General features: G+C 51.9%; 1 protein-coding gene across 2 annotated transcripts in view; it reads right to left on the bottom strand.

The window, feature by feature from the left end:
• The window catches only part of ZFYVE16 (zinc finger FYVE-type containing 16), a 172,660-nt gene that overhangs the window by 17,515 nt on the left and 127,911 nt on the right, over positions 1 to 27,234 (bottom strand). For both annotated transcript variants that reach the window (XM_075325150.1, XM_075325149.1), the window contains 3 exons: positions 26,818 to 26,922; positions 25,430 to 25,580; positions 15,517 to 15,597 (listed from right to left, as the gene is read on the bottom strand). In XM_075325150.1, the coding sequence (XP_075181265.1) occupies positions 15,517 to 15,597; positions 25,430 to 25,580; positions 26,818 to 26,922 (337 nt within the window). The remainder of the gene's footprint in view (positions 1 to 15,516; positions 15,598 to 25,429; positions 25,581 to 26,817; positions 26,923 to 27,234) is intronic.

A 27,234-nucleotide genomic window follows, 5' to 3' on the forward strand; every position in this document is an offset into this window, starting at 1 on the left:
TCTTGAGATAACCCTGAAGACGGTAGGATCCAGGACTCAATGGCTACGCAGTCAGGTTGAGGGCTAATGCGTCTGCCGCCAGAGCTCTGTGATCTTGAGAACGTGCCATGAACGTCGGGACCTTGTTGTTGTGCCGGGACGCCATTAGGTCGACATCCGGCATGCCCCAGCGGCAACAGATCTCCTGAAACACGTCCGGGTGAAGGGACCATTCCCCTGCATCCATGCCCTGGCGACTGAGAAAGTCTGCTTCCCAGTTTTCTACGCCCGGGATGTGAACTGCGGAGATGGTGGAGGCTGTGGCTTCCACCCACAGCAGAATCCGCCGGACTTGCTGGAAGGCTTGCCGACTGCTTGTGCCGCCTTGGTGGTTGATGTATGCCACCGCCGTGGCGTTGTCCGACTGAATTCGGATCTGCCTGCCTTCCAGCCATGGCTGGAACGCTTTTAGGGCTAGAACACTGCCCTTACCTCCAGAACATTGATCTGGAGTGAGGACTCTGCTGAGTCCATGTACCCTGAGCCCTGTGGCGGAGGAAGACTCCCTGACAGACTCGCGTCCGCCGTGACCACAGCCCAGGATGTGGGCAGGAAGGATTTTTCCTTCGACAAGAGTGGGAAGAAGCCACCACTGAAGGGAGGCCATGGCTGCCCGAGAAGGAGCAACGTTCTTGTCGAGGGACGTCGATTTGCTGTCCCATTTGCGGAGAAAGTCCCAATAAAGTGGGCGCAGATGAATCTGCGAAAACGGAGCTGCCTCCATTGCTGCCACCAACTTCTCTAGGAAGTGCATGAGGCGCCTCAAAGGGTGTGACTGGGCTCGAAGGAACGATTGCACCCCTGTCTGTAGTGAACGCTGTTTGTCCAGCGGAAGCTTCACTATCGCTGAGAGAGTATGAAACTCCATGCCGAGATATGTCAGTGATTGGGTCGGTGTCAATTTTTACCTTAGGAAAAATTGATGAACCACCCGAATCTCTGGAGAGTCTCTAGGGCAATGTTCAGGCTGTGTTGGCATGCCACCCGAGAGGGGGCCTTGACCAGCAGATTGCCTGAGAGAGTAGGACCGCTACCACCGTTGTCATGACCTTGGTGAAGGCCCGTAGGGCTGTCACCAGGCCGGCAGTTAGTGCCACGAACTGAAAGTGTTCGTTCCCTATGGCGAAGCGCAGGAAGCGCTGATATTCTGGTACAATCGGCACGTGGAGATAAACATCCCTGATGTCGATTGATGCTAGGAAGCCTCCTTGGGCCATCAAAGGCGATGGCAAGCGGAGAGATTCCATCCGGAACCGTCAGGTTCTCTGTCCGTTGAGCAGTGTGAAGTCCAGAACAGGGCGGAGTGATCCGTCCTATCTGGTACCACGAACAAGCTGGAGTAAAAAGCCGCGACTACGTTCTTGAATGGGAACGAGGATCGCAACTCCTCCTGCCTTCGGAGTGTTCACCGCCTGGAAACGTGCATCGGCTCGTTCGGGGGACGGAGATGCTCTGAAGCAACGAGTCGGAGGACGAGAACTGAGCTCTATCCTGTGACCGTAAGACAGAATGTCTCCCCTGACCTGGACCGCCATGCAGAAAAGGTTCTTTGTGCACGGCGGAGGATGAAAATACCACCGCCTGAGACGTCAAAGACGCTATTGCAAAGCACAGGATGACCGCATTGATCTGAGCAGAGCAGCTGAAATAGCCTGGAGTGCCCACCCCTGCAAAGGCTGGGGCAACGGACGCGCCTATGGCTTCATAGATGGATCTCATTAGGAATTCTATCTGTCTGTCCGTGGCATTCTTGAGCGTGGGCCCGCCAGCCACTGCTACTACAGATCTAGCCGCCGGTCAAGAGACTGGAGGGCACTTTATGACACTGAGCCCAAACCTGAACAACGTCAGAGGGGAAGGGACAACGTGTGTTATAAGGAGTTCTGTGCTTCTGGACAGTATCTGTGAAGCCTTGAGAGCCACGTCCGGACAGAGTCCTGGGTTGCGACCTCCGCCCCATCCTCTAGAGGGTCCTCAAGCTGAGACCCTTGAAGAAGTCGGGGAAGATTCCAAGCAAGGCTGCTTAGCCGGACTGGGACTGCGGTTCGTGCTGGAGTTCACCACGTAAAAACTAGAGGCCACCCCAGGAACACGCTTCGTCGCAGACCGATAGAGGCCTGGGGGCGATCCCGCAGTGCCCGGGGCCTGTGTAAGGGGCCGGGCTGGACTGCAAACTCCTAGTCTCTTAGCCGACCATTTGTCCATAGCCTGAGACATGGATAGTGAAAATGACCCAGAGAGTTTCTCAGCAAGCTGTAACTCTGTCCCTGCCGCCTGGACAGGGAACGCCGGCGAAGCTCCACAGTGTCCCCGACACCGGCTGAGCGAGAGCCACATGGCCCGAGCAATGTTCACAGTGATCACTGAGGATACATATGTACCGCCGAACTGTGAAACTGCATACAAACATTATATATCCATATATACAGTGCATCACATATACAGTTCATCACTCTAGGGGGCCCAGCATCGAGAAGAAGCCCCCTGGTGTACCGACCCTGAAGCATGAAAACATGGCTGTCGGCGTACAGTGGATGGGGGAGCCGTGGGCGTAACCCCAAAAGTGCAGGAATCTGGTGCCCTGAGTGAAACGTGAGGGAGGCGGAGGACAGCCAAGTGTGCTCCAGCCGTCACTGCTAGCCTCCGACTGACCGTCCCGCCCTTCCCCCTGACTGGCAGGGCCAGGGGCGGGAGTTTAAGGCACTAGGCCGCAAAAGCCGGGAGCTAAAGTTACAGACCGCGGCCGGCAAGCAGGCGCGGTCGGCGCGGTAGTCGCCAAGTCTGAGGCGAAGGTGCTCTCTGCACCGTCCCCAAGGGGACACTGAGTACCATGCGGGGATCAGTGCCGTAGCGTGAATAGTGAGGGGGGCGGAGGACAGCGAAGTGTGCTCCGGCCCTCACTGTCGGCGTCAGCCCGACTGTCCCGCCCTTCCCCCTGACTGGCAGGTCCGGGGGCGGTAATGATTGAACAGTGCCCGGGAGGACTGTAAGGCTTCTCCTGGAGTAGCCAAAATTCAACAGTGCGACCATTCATGTACAGCATACAAGCATATATATATAGATATGTGTGATCACCAGAATCCCTGCTTGGGCCTCCCTGGTGTCTCTCCTCTCCAGCGTCAGAAGTGCTGACAGTAATGGCTGCCGGCGTTCTGTGGGGAGGAGGGGGCCGTGGGCGTGCCCTAGAAAGTGCGGGAATCCAGTGCCCCACTGTGCTGAGTGAGGGGGGAGGAGGATACAGAGTATGCTCCAGCCCTCAGCGCTGACGTCCTGTGCAGCGTCCCACCCTTCCCCTGACTGGCAGGCCTGTGGGCGGGAATATGCGATACTAGGCCGCAAAAGCCGGGGACTAAATTTATAAGCGCGGCCCGCAAATAAGCGCGGCCGGCGCGGTAGTCCCCGGCGCACTAACACACCCAGCAGTGCTGCAGTGTATATGGCACCAGCGCTCCATGCGCGGTCCCCACGGGGACACAGAGTACCTCACAGTAGCAGGGCCTTGTCCCTGACGATACCCGGCTCCTGTCCAGCAGATTCCCCAGGAGCTGCGGAGGGAGCACGGTCCCCTGTGCCTGGAGACCGATTAGGATCCCACTTCACCCAGAGCCCTAAAGGGATGGGGAAGGAAAACAGCATGTGGGCTCCAGCCTCTGTACCCGCAATGGGTACCTCAACCTTAACAACACCGCCGACCAGAGTGGGGTGAGAAGGGAGCATGCTGGGGGCCCTAATATGGGCCCTCTTTTCTTCCATCCGACATAGTCAGCAGCTGCTGCTGACTAAGATGTGGAGCTATGTGTGCATGTGTGCCTCCTTCGCACAAAGCATAAAAACTGAGGAGCCCGTGATGCACGGGAGGGTGTATAGCAGAGGGGAGGGGTTTACACTTTTAAGTGTAATACTTTGTGTGGCCTCCGGAGGCAGTAGCTATACACCCAATTGTCTGGGTCTCCCAATGGAGCGACAAAGAAAATCTATTATGTGGAAGCAATCATCAGAAAATGAGCTATTGCTTAAATCAGGTTTTGGTGTATTTTTTAAAAAATGTTGGTACTTTTTTTAAATATATGTTCAAAATGAACAAAAAAAAAAAATCTTCCAATTTTTCATCAGAAGTAACTAGGGCTTTTTTTTTTTTTTTCAAGACTAATACTCCTTTCAGAGTTTTCAGCAGGATCCTTATCCACAAAGGCAGGTTTACAATAACAGGCAATGCCTCTATACACAACAATCCAATCACAGAAGGCAAAGGTCACAGCTGAGCCTGTCCCCCGCCTTCACAATGACTTTTGCACAGGCCCATTAAGGGCCATTTACACGCTGCGACATTGCTAACGATATATCGTCGGGGTCACGTCATTAGTGACGCACATCCGGCGCCGTTAGCGACATCGCACTGTGTGACAGGCAGGAGCGACCTTAAACGATCGCAAAACAGAAAAATCTTTGGTATATGAGAGGTCGTTCATTTACCAAATATCGTTGTCTGGTCAGTAGCAATGTTGTTCATCGTTCCTGCGGCAGCACACATCGCTACGTGTGACACCGCAGGAGCGACGATCACCTCCTTACCTCCGCCCTGCCGGCAATGAGGAAGGATGGAGGTGGGCTGGATGTTTCAGCCGCTCATCTCCGCCCCTCCTCTGCTATTGGACGGCTGCCATGTGACGTCGCTGTGAAGCCGCACGAACCGCCCCCTTAGAAAGGAGGCGGTTCGCCGGCCAGAGCGACGTCGCAGGGAAGGTAAGTCCGTGTGACGGGTGTTAGCGATGTTGTGCGCCACGGGCAGCGATTTGCCCATGACGCACAATTGACGGGGGCGGGTTTGCTCGCTAGCGAGATCGCAGCGTGTAGCGGCCTTTAGATGCTGACCATTGTAGCCATGTACATGTGTTGTTTCCTAAAATTGCAGGAAAAAACAAAGCCTCAGCAACCACAGTGAAAAATGCTAAAATGTACGTTTGTTTGCTTTTCGTTTCTTTTTGGTACAGATTGTAATAATAATAAAAAAAAAAAAAAAAAGTGTTGGAAATGTATTCATTTTTTTAAATTTAACCCCTTATTGCCTTGGCCAATTTCTATTTTTTTCTACCCTTCCTCAAAGAGCCATAACTTTTATTTTTCCATCCACATAGCCTTAAGTGGGCTCCTTTTTTGCAGGATAAAAAAGAGAGTTTTGTTTACTTACCGTAAATTCTTTTTCTTATAGTTCCGTAATGGGAGACCCAGACCATGGGTGTATAGCTTCTGCCTCCGGAGGACACACAAAGTACTACACTCAAAAGTGTAGCCCCTCCCTCCGAGCATATACACCCCCTGGATAACCAAATATAGCCAGTTTAGTGCAAAAGCTGAAGGAGAGTAGCCACCCACAAGTAGAGATAGAGCAAGAACCGGAACAACCGGAGCCTCTGTCTACAACAACAGCCGGTGATAACACGCGGAACAAGAAACTGCCAACAGGCAACAGGGAGGGTGCTGGGTCTCCCATTACGGAACTATAAGAAAAAGAATTTACGGTAAGTAAACAAAATTCTCTTTTTCTTCATCGTTCCTATGGGAGACCCAGACATTGGGACGTCTCAAAGCAGTCCATGGGTGGGAATAAACAGAAAACTGAGAAGTAGGCGAAACCTAACTTCGCAAATGGGCGACAGCCGCCTGAAGGGTGCGTCTGCCCAAGCTCGCATCTGCCGAAGCATGAGCATGCACTTGGTAGTGCTTCGAAAAGGCATGCAGACTAGTCCAAGTGGCAGTCTGACAGACCTGCTAAGCCGTAGCCTGGTGCCTGAAACCGAAGAGGCACCGACAGCTCTGGTCGAGTGTGCCTTGATCCCCGGCGGGGGAGGCACTCGAGTACACTGGTAGGCATCGGAAATGGCCGACCCAATCCAACGAGCTAGGGTCGGCTTAGAAGCCGAGAGGCCCTTACGCCGACCTGTGGTCAGCACCAAAAGAGAGGTGCACCGCCTAAGAACAGCGGTGCGAGACACAGATCCGGAGCGCCCGCACCAGATCCAGAGTATGCAACACTTTTTCAAAGCGATGAACAGGAGCCGGACAAAAGGAAGGCAGGGAAATGTCCTGGTTAAGGTGGAAAGGAGAAACCACCTTAGGGAGAAAGTCCAGAGTCGGACGGAGAACCACCTTGTCTTGATGAAAAACCAAAAAAGGTGACTCCGAAGAGAGCGCAGCCAAATCAGAGACTCCCCTGAGGGAAGCTATGGCCACTAGAAAGACCACTGTCTGTGCAAGACGAGACAAAGAAACCTCCGTAAGAGGCTCAAAAGGGGGTTTCTGGAAAGCCGTGAGGACCAGATTAAGGTCCCAGGGATCCAAAGGCCGCCGGTAAGGCGGAATGATGTGGGATGCGCCCTGCATGAAGGAGCGCACCTGAGCCAGCCGGGCGATACGCCGCTGGAACAACACTGACAGAGCCGAGACCTGTCCCTTGAGGGATAGTCCTAGCTGTAGACCGGACTGTAGAAAGGACGAGAGGGTCGGCAAGGAAAAAGGCCAAGAAGCATGGCCGGAAGGGCGACACCAGGACAGGAAAATTCTCCAGGTCCTGTGATAGATCTTGGCCAAGGAATACTTCCGAGCCCGAGTCATAGTGGAGATGACTTCAGGAGGGATACCAGAAGTAGTCAAGATCCAGGACTCAAGAACCACGCCGTCAATCTGAGAGCCGCAGAATTCTGGCGGAAAAACGGACCTTGTGAGAGAAGGTCTGGATGGTCCGGGAGATGCCACGGCGCCTCTACGGACAGATGGAGCAGGTCTGGGTACCAAGCTCGCCTGGGCCAGTCAGGAGCAACGAGAATGACCAGATGGCCCTCCATTCTGATCTTGCGCAGGGCTCTGGGCAAGAACTAGAGGGGGAAACACGTAAGACAGGCGAAACTGGGACCAATCTTGAACCAGCGCGTCCGCTGCAAAGGCCTGAGGATCGTGGGAGCGAAGATCCACTTCCGGAGTGCCCCACTTGCGGCAGAGTGACCGAAACACTGCCGAATGCAGAGTCCGCTTGCTGCTGTCCACGGTATGACTGCTGAGATAATCTGCCTCCCAGCTTTCCACGCCTGGGCTGTGGACTGCGGATATGGTGGACTTTGAGTCCTCCGTCCACTGAAGGATGCGTTGAACCTCCAACATTGCCAGGCGGTGAGTGTCCCGCCCTGGTGGTTGATGTAGGCAACCGCTGTGGCGTTGTCTGACTGGACTCGAATGTGCTTGCCCGCCAACTTGGTGAAAGGCCAAGAGAGCTAGAAGCACAGCTCTGATTTCCAGCACATTGATCGAGAGGGCTGATTCGGACGGAGTCCAAGTGCCCTGTGCTCTGTGGTGGAGATATACTGCTCCCCAGCTGGATAGACTGGCATCCGTGGTGAGGATCACCCAGGACGGGGCCAGGAAGGAGCGTCCCTGAAGAGAGAGGGGCCGAAGCCACCACTGAAGGGAGCCCCTGGTCTGTGGCAACAGAGCCACTAACCTGTGCAAGGAAACCGCTTCCATTGACGCCACCATCTGACCCAGCACCTGCATTAGGTGCCTGATGGAATGACGTCGGGGCCTCAGCAAAGAGCGCACCGCTAGTGAAGGGACTGCTGTTTGACTAAGGGCAGCTTCACAAGTGCCGTCAGAGTCTCGAATTGCATCCCTAGGTACGTGAGCTTTTGGGTCGGAGTCAGAGTGGACTTGGGAAAAAGACAAGCCACCCGAATTGGACTAGAGTGGCGAGAGTGAGCGAAGCACTCCGCTGACGGTCTGCACTGGATGAAGCCTCGACTAGAAGGCCGTCCAGGAAAAAGGGATGCCAACCCTTGGAGGTGCAGAACCGCAACCACAGCTGCCATGACCCTAATGAATACTCGAGGGGCCGTGGCTAACCCGAAGGGAAGAGCCACGAATCGGAAATGTTCCTCTCTGTTTGCAAAACGTAGCCAACGCTGGTGTGGAACTGCAATTGGCACATGCAGATCGACATCTCTGACGTCGAGGATGCAAGGAATCTCCTTGGGTCATTGAGGCAATGACTGATCGCAGAGACTCCATGCGAAAATGCCGCACCTGAACATGCTTATTGAGAAGCCGGAGATCCAGGATGGGCCGGAAGGAACAGTCCTTTTTGGGGACTAGGAAGAGATTTGAGTAGAAACCTCTGAACCGTTCCCAGGCGGGAACCGGTACAATTACTCCGTTGGCCTGCAAGGATGCCACGGCCTGAGAGAAGGCGGCGGCCCTGAAGCAGGGGGGAGTTGACAGAAAAAATCTGTTTGGCGGGCTAGATAGAATTCTATCCTGTAGCCGTGGGAGATGATATCCCGCACCCACTGATCAGAGACGTGTTGAAACCACATGTCGCCAAGCGGGAGAGCCTGCCACCGACCAAGGACGTTGCTGGCGCGGCCAGATAGTCAAGAGGAGGCTGCCTTAGTGGCAGCAGCTCCTGCGGTCTTCTGAGGACGCGGCTTCGTGCGCCAGTTGGGTTTTTGGTCCTTGGCAGAGTTAGTGGACGAGGCCGAGGGCTTAGAGAACAACCAGTTGGAGGAACGAAAGGAACGAAACCTCGACTGGTTCCTGCCCTGGACAGGTTCCTGGATTTGGTTTGTGGCATGGAAGTACTCTTCCCGCCAGTAGCTTCCTGAATAATTTCATCCAGTTGTTCACCAAACAGCCTGGGCCCAGCAAATGGGAGCCCAGCAAGGTACTTCTTTGAAGACGCGTCTGCCTTCCACTCTCGAAGCCACAAGATCCTGTGGATAGCGAGAGAATTGGCCGAAGCCACCGCAGTGCGGAGCCTCCAGCCAGACATGGCATAGGATGAAAAGGCGGAAGCCTGGAAGTTAAGGCAACTATCTCGGGCATAGAGTCCCTGGTGAGGGAATGCATCTCCTCTAGAGAAGCAGAGATGGCTTTGAAAGCCCACACTGCTGCAAAAGAGAGTGAGAACGAGGCCCCTGCCGCCTCATACGGTCAGTGGAATCCTTAAGTGAGGTGCCATCAGCCACTGATACAACTTTCCAGGCTGAGAGTCTAGACACCGGAGGGTCTACCTTTGGTGAATGAGCCCACTCCTTGACCACCTCTGGTGGAAACGGAAAACGGTCATCAGAACCACGCTTTGGGAAGCGTCTGTCAGGACAGGCTCTGGGCTTGATCACAGTGGCCTGAAAACTGGAGTGGTTAAGGAACACACTCCTTGTTCCCTTAGGCAAGGTATACTGATGCTTTTCTGCCAGAGAGGGGAGCTCCCCTGATACAGGCGGATTGAGGTCCAGTACAAAATTAATGGACGCAATCAAATCACTAGCATCTGCGTCACTTTCGGACAGTTCCATGGGGTACATGGAGGTAGCCTCCGAGCCCCCAGTAAAGGCATCCTCCTTGTCCTGCGAGTCAGCTCGTGAATCAGAGCCACGGGACGAGGAAGGAGTGGGGACCCTGCGTCTCCATTTTAGGAGGACTGGGTCTGAGCCAGATGAAGAATCCTCTGTGAGCTTTGCTGAGCGAGCCGTAGCAGCAGAAGCGCCCTAAGAAGGGGGCTGATGCATGCTCAGCAGTGTCCGGGACATCTGTCCCCTGGAGAGAGGGATTCTACCCAAGCCGGGGGTTCAGCCACCGGAGCCGGAGCAGCCGGAGGGACCACTGGGGATGAGCCTCCAGGCTGAGGCACCACCATGTTAGAGCAGGCATCACAATGTGGTTATGTGCTCAGTACAGTACGAGCCTACATGCAGTGCATATTAAGTACAGCCTTGCTCCTCGTGTGAGACATGCTGCTGAAGTGGGGGCTCTGAGCCAGAATGCCCCCCAGCAGAGTATATACGCAGAGTATATAAGCAGGTCCACAACCGGAGATTGTGGCTTGCCAGACCGTTTGACATTGGGACATCTCTGTGCCCTCCAGATCCCACAGCCCGGATCCCCAGGGAGATGGCCAGCGCCGATCGCTGTCACAATGTGGTTTATGCAGACATGCATAAGAACGCTGATAAAATGGCGCCGGAGCGAGGAGAGGGGGCGGGGCCTACTCTAAGAGCGGGATCCGAAGGGCCAAGGAGATATACAGGGGAGGGAATATTACCTCAGAGAGGAGTGTCCCTCCCCTGTGCCGAACGGCCGCTGGGCGGAGCCGCACTGTCCCTCTGCATGATTGGCATGCAGGGGCAGTGAAAACGAAACTAGGCCTCAGGGGAAGCCGGGGCCTAAATTTAACGATGCGGCCGGCGAGCAGGCACCATCGGCGCGGTTCTCAGGTGAAAACCAGAGAACCGTCCGGAAATGTCACAATAGATACACAGCACACTCTCCCCAACAATAAAGTACAAGGGACCCCCGATAATAACGTCTCAGATATTTAGCTTGTGAGACGCAGGGCCAGGTCCCTGAGGGATGAGTGCTCCGTCCGGCAGGATCCTGAAAGGGCTGCGGATGGAGACCGGTCTCCTGCAAGGCAGTGAGAACCGTGCTGGTTCCCACTTTAAGCTAGAGCCCGAGGGATGGTGAAGGAGCGCGGCATGTAAGGCTCCAGCCCTGAAATCAACCTTAACAACACCGCCGACACAGTGGGGTGAGAAGGGACATGCCGGGAGTCCAGGCTTGGACCCGCTTTTCTTCAAACTCTTTCCAAAAATCAAAATCAGATGAGAATGCATGTGTGGATGTGTGCCTCCTGAACACAAAGCATTGAACTGGCTATATTTGGTTATCCAGGGGGTGTATATGCTCGGAGGGAGGGGCTACACTTTTGAGTGTAGTACTTTGTGTGTCCTCCGGAGGCAGAAGCTATACACCCATGGTCTGGGTCTCCCATAGGAACGATGAAGAAATGAGCTTTTGAATTACACTATTAATTTGATCATCATGTGAAGCACTAAGGCGAGGGAAAAATTTCATGTATTGAAATTGGAAAAAAAAAAAGCATTTCCACAATAGTTGTTTTGTTTACCATGTGCAATAGATGGTAAAAGTGACCCGGCAATGTGATTCTGTAAGTCAGTTTGATTATGCAGAGACCAAATATGTATAGATTTTTTTTTTAGATTTAAAAAGGGGTGAAAATTGTTTTGGGGGGAATTTGTAAAATAAAAAAAAATATATAAAATAAAAAGTTTGCAAGTGTCACCTTATACCGAGATCTGTAAGGTTTTACATTTTTGGGATCTGGATCTGTGTGACTGATTGTTTTTCTGCGCCTTGAGCTGACGTTTTTACCAACATCATTTTGGGCAGATACGATGCTTTGATTGACTTAGGGCCGTTTCACACATCCGGCATTTCGCCGGATTGCCACATCCGACACACTCAAGTAAAGTGTATATAGTACAATGGCAATGCTGTCATGTGACCGAAGCATGTTACCGGAGCTTGCCGCGATGCCATTGTACAGTATTAAAACTGTACTGGAGTGTGCCGGATCCATCAATCCGGCGAAATGCCGGATGTGTGAAATAGGCCTTAAAAAGGAACTTGAACCTACAATGATCCAATCACTTGTACTAGACACAACAGTTACAGGCTGACTTTCACAGGAGTGCAGTAATGACAGGCATGGGGGTGTTCAGCAGATCCCCGGCTGTCATGGTAACTAAATCAGCGCCCCATGATCATGTAACACGCGTGCTGATTGACACATGGAATGACGCGCCGCCCTGTTAGCGTGCATTAATTGCAGCAGTCAGAGATTGACAGGTTGTTGGAGGCAAATGATGGCTAAAAAACACAGCCATCATCTGCCTGGATGAATGTGGGCTTGGCATCACAGGCCACAAAGTCAGTGACCAAACATATGATGTACTGTATTTTTCGGACTATAAGACGCACCGGACTATAAGACGCACCCTGGTTTTAGAGGAGGAAAACGGGAAAATAAAACTTTAAGCAAAAAATGTGGTCATGACACACTGTTATAGGGTGAGGATCTGCTGCTGACACTGTTATGGGGGTAATGTCCCCAAATTTTCTACTAAGGTACCCCATCCTGGTAATGATCCTCCTGCCTTGTATATGATCCTGCTATAAACCCCCATCCAGCCTGTTCACATGCCCCCCCATCCAGCCTGTTCACATGCCCCCCCCATCCAGCCTGTTCACATGCCCCCCCCATCCAGCCTGTTCACATGCCCCCCCATCCAGCCTGTTCACATGCCCCCCCATCCAGCCTGTTCACATGCCCCCCCCATCCAGCCTGTTCACATGCCCCCCCCATCCAGCCTGTTCACATGCCCCCCCATCCAGCCTGTTCACATGCCCCCCCCATCCAGCCTGTTCACATGCCCCCCCCATCCAGCCTGTTCACATGCCCCCCCCATCCAGCCTGTTCACATGCCCCCCCCATCCAGCCTGTTCACATGCCCCCCCCATCCAGCCTGTTCACATGCCCCCCCCATCCAGCCTGTTCACATGCCCCCCCCATCCAGCCTGTTCACATGCCCCCCCATCCAGCCTGTTCACATGCCCCCCCCATCCAGCCTGTTCACATGCCCCCCCCATCCAGCCTGTTCACATGCCCCCCCCATCCAGCCTGTTCACATGCCCCCCCCATCCAGCCTGTTCACATGCCCCCCCCCATCCAGCCTGTTCACATGCCCCCCCATCCAGCCTGTTCACATGCCCCCCCCATCCAGCCTGTTCACATGCCCCCCCCATCCAGCCTGTTCACATGCCCCCCCCATCCAGCCTGTTCACATGCCCCCCCCATCCAGCCTGTTCACATGCCCCCCCCATCCAGCCTGTTCACATGCCCCCCCATCCAGCCTGTTCACATGCCCCCCCCATCCAGCCTGTTCACATGCCCCCCCCCCATCCAGCCTGTTCACATGCCCCCCCCATCCAGCCTGTTCACATGCCCCCCCCATCCAGCCTGTTCACATGCCCCCCCCATCCAGCCTGTTCACATGCCCCCCCCATCCAGCCTGTTCACATGCCCCCCCCATCCAGCCTGTTCACATGCCCCCCCCATCCAGCCTGTTCACATGCCCCCCCCATCCAGCCTGTTCACATGCCCCCCCCATCCAGCCTGTTCACATGCCCCCCCCATCCAGCCTGTTCACATGCCCCCCCCATCCAGCCTGTTCACATGCCCCCCCCATCCAGCCTGTTCACATGCCCCCCCCATCCAGCCTGTTCACATGCCCCCCCCATCCAGCCTGTTCACATGCCCCCCCCATCCAGCCTGTTCACATGCCCCCCCCATCCAGCCTGTTCACATGCCCCCCCCATCCAGCCTGTTCACATGCCCCCCCCATCCAGCCTGTTCACATGCCCCCCCCATCCAGCCTGTTCACATGCCCCCCCCATCCAGCCTGTTCACATGCCCCCCCCATCCAGCCTGTTCACATGCCCCCCCCATCCAGCCTGTTCACATGCCCCCCCCATCCAGCCTGTTCACATGCCCCCCCCATCCAGCCTGTTCACATGCCCCCCCCATCCAGCCTGTTCACATGCCCCCCCCATCCAGCCTGTTCACATGCCCCCCCCATCCAGCCTGTTCACATGCCCCCCCCATCCAGCCTGTTCACATGCCCCCCCCATCCAGCCTGTTCACATGCCCCCCCCATCCAGCCTGTTCACATGCCCCCCCCATCCAGCCTGTTCACATGCCCCCCCCATCCAGCCTGTTCACATGCCCCCCCCATCCAGCCTGTTCACATGCCCCCCCCATCCAGCCTGTTCACATGCCCCCCCCATCCAGCCTGTTCACATGCCCCCCCCATCCAGCCTGTTCACATGCCCCCCCATCCAGCCTGTTCACATGCCCCCCCCATCCAGCCTGTTCACATGCCCCCCCCATCCAGCCTGTTCACATGCCCCCCCCATCCAGCCTGTTCACATGCCCCCCCCATCCAGCCTGTTCATATACTCCCATCGTGCTCATATACCATCCTGGTATATGGCCTGTATCCTATAGCACAGAGAAAAAAATAAACGTTTATACTCACCTTTTCCTCACTCCCTGCAGCACCGATCACATCTTCCTCTCTGGCACGCTGATCTGTGTGTGTGGAGCCGTTCCCCTGCAGCACGCGATGTCTTCCTGTCTGTGCCGATCAGCTGACCAGCTCAGCACAGATCAGCTGACCGGCACAGACAGGAAGTCATCGCGTGCAGCAGGGGGCGGCTGCACACACGGGGACGGGTGAGTACACTGATTCACTGCACCCCGCGCTGGTAATGACGCGCGGGGGGCAGTGAATACAGCCGCACATGATCACTCCAGGCTGTAATTGCCAGGGGTGATCATGCGGCCGGCTCTTTACTATGCGCACGTTCCCGCTCATCCTTCCGCCCACCTGTCAGTGCCGGCTTCAGCGCTGAGAGATGGGCGGGAGGATGGGCGTGCATATGTAATGAGCGAGCCCACGTGGTCACGGCAGGCGCTGCTGCTGCCTGCTCGTGCCCCCGATGACCCGCAGCACCCTCATTCCCAGCCGCAGCCCTATAGTCAGACCATAAGACGCACCCCCAACTTTCCCCCAACATTTGGGGGAAAAAAAGTGCGTCTTATGGTCCGAAAAATACGGTAATTGTATATCATATGTCAGAAAAGGGTTAAAACACAAATGCCCGAATTAAACAACGGTCATTTTCTGATTCAGGCTGTGTGCAAACGTTGCTTTTTATTGAGTTTTGGAGTGCTGATTTGTCACAAAACTTAAAAAGGGAATTCTGATGCCAGCAACATTGAGTATTTTCTTTTTGCAGATGTGGTGCAAAAAAAAAAATAAATAAAAATCTGCAACATGTCAATTTTTGCTGCAGATTTCACCCACTCATAAATAAGAAAATCTGCACCAAAAATACATGGCAAAACGCATCAAAAACGAGTGTTTTATTGCTACGTTTTGTCCTACCAAGAGATGTAGAAATTTCAACACCAAATCCGTATACGTGTGCATGTACCCTAAAGCTCCCCTTTAAGTGATGGTTCACAAAAAATAAAATAGGATGGGGGCTTTATACCCCAATAAACTCAATGGGCAACACCATGAAACCCTCTACAATAGTCCCTTAGGAAAAAATGCACACACACATACATATATACACACACATTATAATTATAATATATATATATATATATATATTATATAATATTATATAATATATATATATATATATATATATATATTATATATATATATATTATATAATATATATATATATATTACATATATATATATATATATATATATATATAAAATGTGTGTGTGTGTGTGTGTGTGTGTGTGTGTGTGTGTGTGTGTGTGTGTGTGTGTGTGTGTGCGCTTTTTTCCTAAGGGACAATTATAGAGGGTCTCATGGTGTTGCCCATTGAGTATATATCTATCTATATATATTAAAAAGCAAACAAAAAAAAACCCCACATAAAATTAGTGGTCACCAAATTCCTCACAGCCTACAACACCCTGTGACTGTAAAGATTAGTGAAGATACATGAGACAGCGGTCAGAGGTATAATTATACATTCCCGCATACCTTCTACTATGCTAGATTTAGCAAGGAATCCAGAAGATGTTTTCAGGGCTCCATTAAAGACAACAAAACTTGCTCCAGTAACTAGGAAATAATAAAACACATTAGTATAAATTTACTTATAGATTTTATATCGTTAGAGACAATCTGAAAACGTGCGGCCTACAAAGTTATAATCTTATGGGAGTGATTGTAATCGTTTCCTCATGAATCATTCATCGCACATGTAAACATTTCTTTCTGGAATTAGGTCATATTCATTATGGCTCAGGTTCTATGTGACATGAATAATCTTGTAGCCATAACTTCCCCTGATCCACACTACCTTGTCACATTTCCTTCCGGTACAGTTGCATTTATTTAGATCTTAGGCTAACAGGCTAAAGCATAGGTTTAAACCTAGTGATGGGTGAGTACATTTGCAGGACCCTGATACACGATCCTGTGAGCCGCCAACCTGCCGGCTTCCACAGCTCTCGATGCACCGTCATCACTGTGGCCTGACTCACGCACGTCACCCCAGTCCACCTAATCATGCGTAAACCAAATCAAACTAGGTCTATATCAGTCTAATTCCAGGCAATTTTTAGATCATGATTATTTTTTTTTTCCCAAAGTATTCTTACGATTCTCACACAGTACTAGTCACTGGGGCTTTTTTTTTTTTTTTGAGAGTGCCTGGTTTAAAACTTTTACTCCAAAGTTAGTCTTGTGGCAAGGTGCTCGCCTCAATGAAGGAGAAGCGCCTGATGCCACCATGCCTCCTTGGAGAGACCAGTGTCAATGAACAACACCAGTCTTGATGACTTTAGACCATACATCCTGTTCTTTCAGCAACAGTTTTCAGCAGACTCCTTATCAGCAGAGGTAGAATGATACGCTTCCTGCTGGTGCCTGTAACATCCTGTTGTCAGAGATTCACACCAGTATTTAACTGGTTAAACAGTCGCAGGCAGATCTCAAATCCACCTGTCGATCTTAGGCCCTGTGCGCACTTGCCGGTTTTTGCTGCATGTTTCGCTGCAGAAAATGTTCATAACATCTCTGCAGTGAATCACCAGCAAATCCTATGGGAAAAAAAATGCTGTGCGCACTATGCGGATTTTGACAGCTGCATGTTTTGCTGCGGGATTCCCGCAGCAAAAACAATTGCATGTCACTTCTTTTCCGCACGTCGCTGCGGGATTTCACTCCATTGACTGTAATGTAATCGTGAAATCCCGCAGGGAATAACGCAGGCAGCAAATTCTGTGCGGTTCATTGCGTTTTCCTGCGTTATTCCCTGCGGTATTTCTCGTTTTCGGGACATAATGTTCATCGCTGCCTGCGTCTTGCAGGGAAGTGATGCCATTATGACAGGAAGAGGAAGCGGAGCAGAGAATAAACACACACAGATCACAGACAGAGACAAAGAATACACACATATCGCACTCACACACAGACACAGACATATAGAATACACATACAAATCAAACGTACATATATATATATATATATATATATATATATATATATATATATATATATATATATAAAAAAACAAAAACGCAGGTTCCGCCGTATTTTTACCGTCCAGCCGAGGTAAACACACAGCAGCGGCCCGGTATTCTCAGGCTGGGGAGGGCAAGAGCCAGGGTTAATCCTCCCCCCCCCCCCTCCCGCAGCCAAAAATATCAGCCCGCAGCTGCCCCAGGACTGTCGCATCCATTATGAGACAGTCCCGGAGTATCCCCGGCTCTTCCAGACTGCCGTGATGCAGTGGCAATCCACGTAATAAGGAGTTAAATGGCAGCGGATCGCTTCCATTTAAGTCCTGGCTTAATCATGGCAGCGTCTATGAGACAGCTTACATGATTAACCCGTAAGTAATGTGAATAAGCCCACACTGAAAAATCCTTTATTTTAAATAAAACACAAAAAAAATCCCCCTCTTTTACCCCTTTATTAACCCCTCCCAACACACAACTCCGGCGTAATCAACCGAGGTCCCACGACGCTTGCATCCAGCTGTGACTGACACACTGTACAGAATGCAGCCCCGTAACGAGACTGCAGAGGTAATGACAGGTCATTTCTCACGGTCGGTAATGTGAACACACTCACCGACCGTGAGAACTGCAGTGTCCTCACAAGGACTCTATCTATTGATTTATAGAGGACAGATCAATCTATTATCCATCCATCATCTATCTATTTCTCTATCTATCTATATCAGAAGGAAATTACCTTTTTTCCCCCCAATGTGCTTTATTGCATTAAATACATTAAAACACATGTACCAACCCGCGGAAAAACCGCACCGAAACCGCACCAAAACGCATGCGGATTTCGGAGCGTTTTTTTTCCACGGGTGCGGTAATCTTTCAGTGCCTGCAGAATTTTCTTAAGAAAATTCCTTTTTCCAGTGCGCACAAGGGCCTTAGAGTCACATGTCAGCTGATCAGATCAGCTGACATGCAGAGAAAGATGCAAGGGAGACGAAATATGAAGTAAATGTACAGCATATGTCATAAAAGGGTTAAGTCCATAATGTCACAAAAAAATCATGCCAAATCTACTAATTAAAAGATGTGCTGGTAGGTATGGAGGTTCAGTAGCCATGGACTACCAACGTGGCCATTAGACCCGGGTTTTCCCAATCTTTTTTCTTTACTCAAAGTAAGAGTAAACTCGGGACTACAGAACAGAAGGACTTGGGTATTCTCATTACAAATAAGCTGAGCAGCAGCACTCAATGTCAGGCAGCAGCTGCTAAAGCAAACAAGATTTTAGGGTGTATAAAAAGAGAGATTAGATCCCGGGATCCCAACGTATTGTTACCCCTCTATAAATCACTTGTAAGGCCACATCTGGAATATGGGATCCAGTTTTGGGCTTCACATTTTAAAAAGGACATTCAGAAGTTAGAGTCAGTTCAAAGGCGGCAACTAGACTACTACAAGGAATGGAAGGCCTCCCATATGATGACAGGTTGAAAAAGTTAGATATGTTTAGCTTAGAAAAAAGACGTCTCAGAGGAGATCTCATTTATATGTATAAATACATGTGTGTTCAATATAAAGGACTGGCACATGACTTATTCCTTCCAAAGACAATACTAAGGACCAGGGGGCACTCACTGCGAGTGGAAGAAAAGCGATTCCGGCAGCTAAAGAGGAAAGGGTTCTTTACAGTTAGATCAGTCAGACGGTGGAATGCCCTACCACAAGAGGTAGTGATGGCAGATACTATAACAGCTTTTAAAAAAGGGCTGGATGATTTCCTCAGTGCACACAACATTGTTGGTTATAAATGACTTACGTGACCAAATGTACAATTTGTGGAGGAAGGTTGAACTAGATGGACCTAGCTCTTTCTTCAACCTAAGTAACTATGTAATAATAAAGGGAATGTATACTGTGCATTGTGACTACTTTTCATACAGTGTATGCTGGCAATATTTAAAAAAAGAGAATTTTGTTTACTTACCGTAAATTCTTTTTCTTATAGTTCCGTATTGGGAGACCCAGACATTGGGTGTATAGCTTCTGCCTCCGGAGGACACACAAAGTACTACACTCAAAAGTGTAGCTCCTCCCTCTGAGCCTATACACCCCCTGGAGAACCAGATCTAGCCAGTTTAGTGCAAAAGCTGAAGGAGAATAGCCACCCACAAGTAAAAACAGAGCAAGAACCGGAATAACCGGAACCTCTGTCCACGACAACAGCCGGTGATAACACGCGGAACAAGAAACTGCCAACAGGCAACAGGGAGGGTGCTGGGTCTCCCAATACGGAACTATAAGAAAAAGAATTTACGGTAAGTAAACAAAATTCTCTTTTTCTTTATCGTTCCTATGGGAGACCCAGACATTGGGACGTCTCAAAGCAGTCCATGGGTGGGAATAAACAGAAAAACTGAGAAGTAGGCAGAGCCTAACTTCACAAATGGGCGACAGCCGCCTGAAGGATGCGTCTGCCCAAGCTCGCATCTGCCGAAGCATGAACATGCACTTGGTAGTGCTTTGAAAAGGTATGCAGGCTAGTCCAAGTGGCAGCCTGACAGACTTGCTGAGCCGTAGCCTGGTGCCTGAAAGCCCAAGAGGCACCGACAGCTCTGGTCGAGTGTGCCTTGATCCCCGGCGGGGGAGGCACCTGAGAACACTGGTAGGCATCGGAAATGGTCGACCTAATCCAACGGGCTAAGGTCGGCTTAGAAGCAGAGAGGCCCTTACGCCGACTTGTGGTTAGCACAAAAAGAGAGGTGCACTGCCTAAGAGCAGCGGTGCGAGACACATAGATCCGGAGCGCCCGCACCAGATCCAGAGTATGCAACGCTTTTTCAAAGCGATGAACAGGAGCCGGACAAAAGGATGGCAGGGAAATGTCCTGGTTAAGGTGGAAAGGAGAAACCACCTTAGGGAGAAAGTCCGGAGTCGGACGGAGAACCACCTTGTCTTGATGAAATACCAAAAAAGGGGACTCCGAAGAGAGCGCAGCCAAATCAGAGACTCTGAGGGAAGTTATGGCCACTAGAAAGACCACTTTCTGTGGAAGACGAAACAAAGAAACCTCCCTAAGAGGCTCAAAGGGGGGTTTCTGCAAGGCCGTGAGGACCAAATTAAGGTCCCAGGGATCCAAGGGCTGCCGGTAAGGCGGAATGATGTGAGACGCGCCCTGCATGAAGGTGCGGACCTGAGCCAGCCGGGCGATACGCCGCTGGAACAGCACTGATAGAGCCGAGACTTGTCCCTTGAGAGAATTGAGGGACAGTCCTAGCTGCAGACCGGACTGTAGAAAGGACAGAAGGGTCGGCAAAGAAAAAGGCCAAGGAGCATGGCCGGAATAGCGACACCAGGACAGGAAAATTTTCCAAGTCCTGTGATAGATTTTGGCCGAGGAAGACTTCCGGGCCCGAGTCATAGTGGAAATGACTTCAGGAGGAATACCAGAAGTCGTCAAGATCCAGGACTCAAGAGCCACGCCGTCAATCTGAGAGCCGCAGAATTCTGGCGGAAAAAAGGACCTTGTGAGAGAAGGTCTGGACGGTCCGGAAGATGCCACGGCACCTCTACGGACAGATGGAGCAGGTCTGGGTACCAAGCTCGCCTGGGCCAGTCCGGAGCAATGAGGATGACCCGACGGCCCTCCATTCTGATCTTGCGCAGAACTCTGGGCAAGAGAGCTAGAGGGGGAAACACGTAGGACAGACAAAACTGGGACCAGTCTTGAACCAGAGCGTCCGCTGCAAAGGCCTGAGGATCGTGGGAGCGAGCCACGTAAACCGGAACCTTGTTGTTGTGACGGGATGCCATTAGGTCCACTTCCGGAATGCCCCACTTGCGGCAGATTGACTGAAACACTGCCGGATGCAGGGACCACTCGCCACTGTCCACGGTTTGACGGCTGAGATAATCTGCTTCCCAGTTTTCCACGCCTGGGATGTGGACTGCGGATATGGTGGACTTGGAGTCCTCAGTCCATTGAAGGATGCGTTGAACCTCCAACATTGCCAGGCAGCTGCGTGTCCCGCCTTGGTGATTGATGTAGGCAACCGCTGTCGCGTTGTCTGACTGGACTCGGATGTGCTTGCCCGCCAACAGGTGGTGAAAGGCTACGAGAGCTAGAAGCACAGCTCTGGTTTCCAGCACATTGATCGAGAGGGCTGACTCGGACGGAGTCCAAGTGCCCTGCGCTCGGTGGTGGAGACATACCGCTCCCCAGCCGGATAGACTGGCATCCGTGGTGAGGATCACCCAGGACGGGGCCAGGAAGGAGCGCCCCTGAGACAGAGAGAGGGGCCGAAGCCACCACTGAAGAGAGCTCCTGATCTGTGGCGACAGAGCCACTAGCCTGTGCAAGGAGGAAGTCCGCTTGTCCCAACAGCGGAGAATGTCCAGCTGCAGAGGACGCAGATGGAACTGGGCAAAGGGAACAGCCTCCATTGACGCCACCATCTGACCCAGCACCTGCATCAGGTGCCTGATGGAATAACGGCGGGGCCTCAGCAGAGAGCGCACCGTCAGTTGGAGGGACTGCTGTTTGACTAAGGGCAGCTTCACAAGTGCCGGCAGAGTCTCGAACTGCATCCCTAGGTACGTGAGCCTCTGGGTCGGAGTCAGAGTGGATTTGGGCAGATTGACAAGCCACCCAAATTGGGCTAGAGTGGCGAGAGTGAGCGAGACACTCCGCTGACAGTCTGCGCTGGATGAAGCCTTGACTAGAAGGTCGTCCAGGTAAGGAATCACTGCCAACCCCTGGAGGTGCAGAACCGCAACCACTGCTGCCATGACCTTGGTGAATACCCGAGGGGCCGTGGCTAACCCGAAGGGGAGAGCCACGAATTGGAAATGTTCCTCTCCGATTGCAAAACGTAGCCAACGCTGGTGTGAAACTGCAATTGGCACATGCAGATAGGCATCTCTGATGTCGATGGATGCCAGGAAATCCCCTTGGGTCATTGAGGCAATGACTGATCGCAGAGACTCCATGCGAAAATGCCGCACCTGAACATGCTTGTTGAGAAGCTTGAGATCTAGGATGGGCCGGAAGGAACCGTCCTTTTTGGGGACTAGGAAGAGATTTGAGTAGAAACCTCTGAACCGTTCCCGGGCGGGAACCGGTACAATTACTCCGTTGGCCTGCAAGGATGCAACGGCCTGAGAGAAGGCGGCGGCCTTGGAGCAGGGGGGAGTTGACAGAAAAAATCTGTTTAGCGGGCTGGAAGAGAATTCTATCCTGTAGCCGTGGGAGATGATATCCCGCACCCACTGATCGGAGACGTGTTGAAACCACACGTCGCCAAAGTGGGAGAGCCTGCCACCGACTAAGGACGTTGCTGGCGCGGACAGATAGTCAAGAGGAGGCTGCCTTAGTGGCAGCAGCTCCTGCGGTCTTCTGTGGACGCGCCTTGGGCGCCAGTTGGATTTTTGGTCCTTGGCTGAGTTAGTGGACGAGGCCGAGGGCTTAGAGGACGACCAGTTGGAGGAACGAAAGGAACGAAACCTCGACTGGTTCCTACCCTGGACAGGTTTCCTGGTTTTGGTTTGTGGCATGGAAGTACTCTTCCCGCCAGTAGCTTCCTTAATAATTTCATCCAGTTGTTCACCGAAAAGCCTGGACCCAGCAAAAAGGAGCCCAGCAAGGTACTTCTTTGAAGAAGCATCTGCCTTCCACTCTCGAAGCCACAAGATCCTGCGGATAGCGAGGGAATTAGCCGAAGCCACCGCAGTGCGGTGAGAAGCCTCCAGCATGGCAGACATGGCATAGGATGAAAAAGCGGAAGCTTGGGAAGGCAACCATTTCGGGCATAGATTCCCTGGCGAGGGAATGCATCTCCTCTAGAGAAGCAGAGATAGCTTTGAGAGCCCACACTGCTGCAAAAGATCAGGAGAACGAGGCCCCTGCCGCTTCATATACAGATTTGGCCAGAAGGTCAACCTGGCGGTCAGTGGAATCCTTAAGAGAGGTGCCATCAGCCACTGATACAACGGTCCGGGCTGAGAGTCTAGACACCGTGGGGGTCTACCTTTGGTGAATGAGCCCACTCCTTGACCACCTCAGGTGGAAAGGGAAAACGGTCATCAGAACCACGCTTTGGGAAGCGTTTGTCAGGACATGCCCTAGGCTTGGTCACAACGGTCTGAAAACTGGAGTGGTTAAAGAACACACTCTTTGTCCTCTTAGGCGAGGTAAACTGGTGCTTTTCTGCCAGAGAGGGTTGCTCCTCTGATACTGGCGGATTGAGGTCCAGTACAGAATTAATGGACGCAATCAAATCACTAACATCTGAGTCACTTTCGGACAGATCAATGGGGCACATGGAGTTAGCCTCCGAGCCCCCTGTAAAGGCATCCTCCTCGTCCTGCGAGTCAGCTCCTGAATCAGAGCCGCGGGACGAGGAAGGAGAGGGGGCCCTACGTCTCCTCTTAGGAGGACGGGGTCTGGGACCAGATGAAGAATCCTCTGTGAGCTCCGCTGAAAGAGCCCTAGCAGCAGAGGCACCCTGTGAAGGGGGCTGATGCATGTTCAGCAAAGTCCAGGACAGCTGTCCCATGGAGTCGGCAAAAGACTGGGAGATTGACCTAGAGAAGGATTCTACCCAAGCCGGGGGTTCAGCCACAGGAGCCGGAGCAGCCGGAGAGACCACTGAGGGTGCGATTCCAGGCTGAGGCTTTGTCAGGTTAGAGCAGGCATCACAATGTGGATATGTGCTCGGTTCAGGCAGCACGAGCTTACATGCAGTGCATACTGAATATAGCTTTGGAGCCTTGCTCCTCGTGTGAGACATACTGCTGAAGTGGGGGCTCTGCCAGAGTGACCCCCAGAGAGTATATACAGAGGACCACAACCAGAGGTTGTGGCTTACCAGACCGCTGGAGCGGTGTTGTGTGCCCTCCAGATCCCGAAGCCCGGACCCCCAAGCACCTCAGCAGGGATGCTGCAGCCAGTGTTGATTGCAGAGAAAACGCTGATAAAATGGCGCCGGAGCGAGGAGAGGGGGCGAGACCAACACTGAAAGCGGGATCTGGAGGGCCAAAGAGACTTACAGGGGAGGAGACATGTACCCAGTGAGGAGTGTCCCTCCCCTGTGCAGAACGGCCGCTGGGCGGAGCCACACTGTCCCTCTGCATGAATGACATGCGAGGGCAGTGAAACCGAAAGTAGGCCTCCGGCGAAGTCGGGGCTTAAATTTGAGCGGTGCGGCCGGCGCGCAGGCACCCTCAGCGCGGTTCTTAGGCGACAGCCAGAGAACCGGCCGGAAATGTCAGAAAACTCACTCAGCACACTCTCCCAACATAATAAAGTACAGGGACCCCCAGAATATAAACGTCTCAGGTACTTAGCTTGCTGAGACGCAGGGTTCCAAGTCCCTGGGGATGAGTGCTCCGTCCAGCAGGATCCTGAAGGGATGCGGATGGAGACCGGTCTCCTGCAAAGCATGGAGAACCGTGCTGGCTCCCACTTCAAGCCAGAGCCCGAGGGATGGTGAAGGAGCGCGGCATGTAAGGCTCCAGCCTTGGAATCAACCTTAACAGCACCGCCGACACAGTGGGGTGAGAAGGGACATGCCGGGGGTCCAGACTTGGACCCGCTTTTCTTTAAACTCTTTCCAAAAATGAAAAATCAGATGAGAATGCATGTGTGGATGTATGCCTCCTGAACACAAAGCAATGAACTGGCTAGATCTGGTTCTCCAGGGGGTGTATAGGCTCAGAGGGAGGAGCTACACTTTTTAGTGTAGTACTTTGTGTGTCCTCCGGAGGCAGAAGCTATACACCCAATGTCTGGGTCTCCCATAGGAACGATAAAGAAAGGGACCCTGTGAGGTTCTGTATGCCCTTCAACCCAGCAGCATTGTAGCCTGTATGCCCACACTCCCGTCTTCTGAACGTCCGGTCATGTGCAGTGCACCTAATGAAGCTGGGAAGCGTCCATCCGGCTTCAAAAGGCGCAGTGATGCGGCCGAAATGAGCCGAGCGCAAGATTACCATTAGCTGGCGGTGATTCCACAGAGGTATGATAACATGGAAAGAGTGCCGACTAGTCTGGGGAAACAACTTCCCTGCGATTAGTCACTGGCCTAAAAGCATAGAAAAAGCGAGGTTTAGAAGTCGTTTTTTTAAAACTTTGATATTAGTGAATAGCGTTATACAGAGCTGGTTAGGCAGGGAATTTTGGCATACAGGACTGAATGCTGCTGGGTTGGAGGCATAGGGGAGGACCTGACAGATTCCCTTTAATCTCAGATGAATAAATGCTATTATAGTAATGGCAGCTTTCACTGCAGTCGTGTAAGAATACATAATTGTATCTGGAAAAAAAAAAAAGTCTTACGTAAAATAATAATTTACACAGAAGTAAATCTGTTAACTACCAGATATGCAGTACTAGGATCATCAGTGATGCGAGCAGTGCTTCCGGTATGGGCTCTTACCTTTCCTAGGCTGACCAGCAGCGCTGTTGGCTTGTGTCTGATAGATTCCATCACTGTTCTGCACACACACAAGATGAGAGTCTGCATCCAGGCTGAAGCTGGCTCCGATGCTTATCACGTGTTCATTGCAAGAATGAATTACTTTAAGAATCTTAAAGACAAAAAATAAGTGATAACATATAAACAAAAACAGGAGATAAAATCCACAGATGGGGTTTTCCCCTTAAGGCCACATCTCACTAAGGGGTACTTCACACACAGCGAGATCGCTGCTGAGATCACTGCTGAGTCACGGTTTTTGTGACCTCATTAGCGATCTCGCTGTGTGTGACACTGAGCAGCGATCTGGCCCCTGCTGTGAGATCGCTGCTCGTTACACACAGCCCTGGTTCTTTTTTTATTGTTGCTCTCCCGCTGATAAGCACACATCGCTGTGTGTGACAGCGAGAGAGCAACAATCCTGAATGTGCAGGGAGCAGGAGCCGGCGTCTGACAGACTGCGGTAAGCTGTATCCAAGGTAAACATCGGGTAACCAAGGTGGTTACCCGATATTTACCTTCGTTACCAGCCTCCGCAGCTCTCACGCTGCCAGTGCCGGCTCCTGCTCCCTGCACACGCTAAGCTAAGCTAAGCGGTGTGCGCTGGTAACTAAGGTAAACATCGGGTAACCATACCTGATGTTTACCTTAGTTACCAGTGTCCGCAGCTTCCAGACGCCGGCTCCGTGCAAGTGCGTCGCTTGCACGTCGCTGCTGGCTGGGGGCTGGTCACTGGTGAGATCTGCCTGTTTGACAGCTCACCAGCGACCATGTAGCCACGCAGCAGCGATCCTGACCAGGTCAGATCGCTGGTGGGATCGCTGCTGCGTCGCTAAAGTGTGACGGTACCCTAAGCGACATCGCTGCTGAGTCACGCTTTTCGTGATGCAACAGCGATCTCTCTAGCGATCTCGTTATGTGTGACATCCAGCGACGACCTGGCCCCTGCTGTGAGATCGCTGGTCTTTGGTGATTGTCCTGGACCATTTTCTTCAAAGGTGATGTCCTGCTGGGAAGAACGCATCGCTATGTTTGACACTGTGTGATAGGGTCCCAATGATAGCAGAGATCGTTATACAGGACGCTACTGCGACCTGTATCGTTACTGAGTCGTTGGTAAGGTCTGACTGTGTGACATCTCACCAGCGACCTCCAAGCAACTTACCAGCGATCCTTATCAGGTTATATAGTTTTTGGGATCGCTGGTAAGTCAATAAATGTGACGGGGGCTTTACTCAATACTTATCCCCCAGTATGACTGATAATTCAAAGGTCTGATGTCATCACTATGAATCTTGCCAAATTCTACCAAATAAAAACGTGCCCACAGTCACGTGCTTCTTGCTCACCTCATTATGTCGCTTTGAAGGAATTTTTATGCAGCTTTTTCCCATTTCCATGTGAATTACCAAACCCTCCACATGTGGAATTGTGTACTGGTAATTTCTGAGGTCCTGCACAACACAACAAAAAAAGAAACTAAAATATAAGCATTGTGTTAGAATAGATGAAAGAAAACATTTTGGCATAAATTTAAAAGGCCACGTAGATCTTCCTTAGAGCAACGTAAGGCTATGTGCGCACGTGTGCGTATTGCATGCAGTTACGCTGCGTATTGCACTGCAGCGTAACTGCATGCGTCCTGCGTCCTCAGCACAGTCTATGAAGATTGTGCAGGAGACGTGCGCACGTGGCGTATTAGAACGCAGCGATTTGGCTGCTGCCCGACGCGCGCGTTCTAAGAAGTGACATGTCACTTCTTTCGT

Source organism: Anomaloglossus baeobatrachus, chromosome 1 (assembly GCF_048569485.1).
Source record: "Anomaloglossus baeobatrachus isolate aAnoBae1 chromosome 1, aAnoBae1.hap1, whole genome shotgun sequence".
Taxonomy (NCBI): Eukaryota; Metazoa; Chordata; class Amphibia; order Anura; family Aromobatidae; genus Anomaloglossus; species Anomaloglossus baeobatrachus.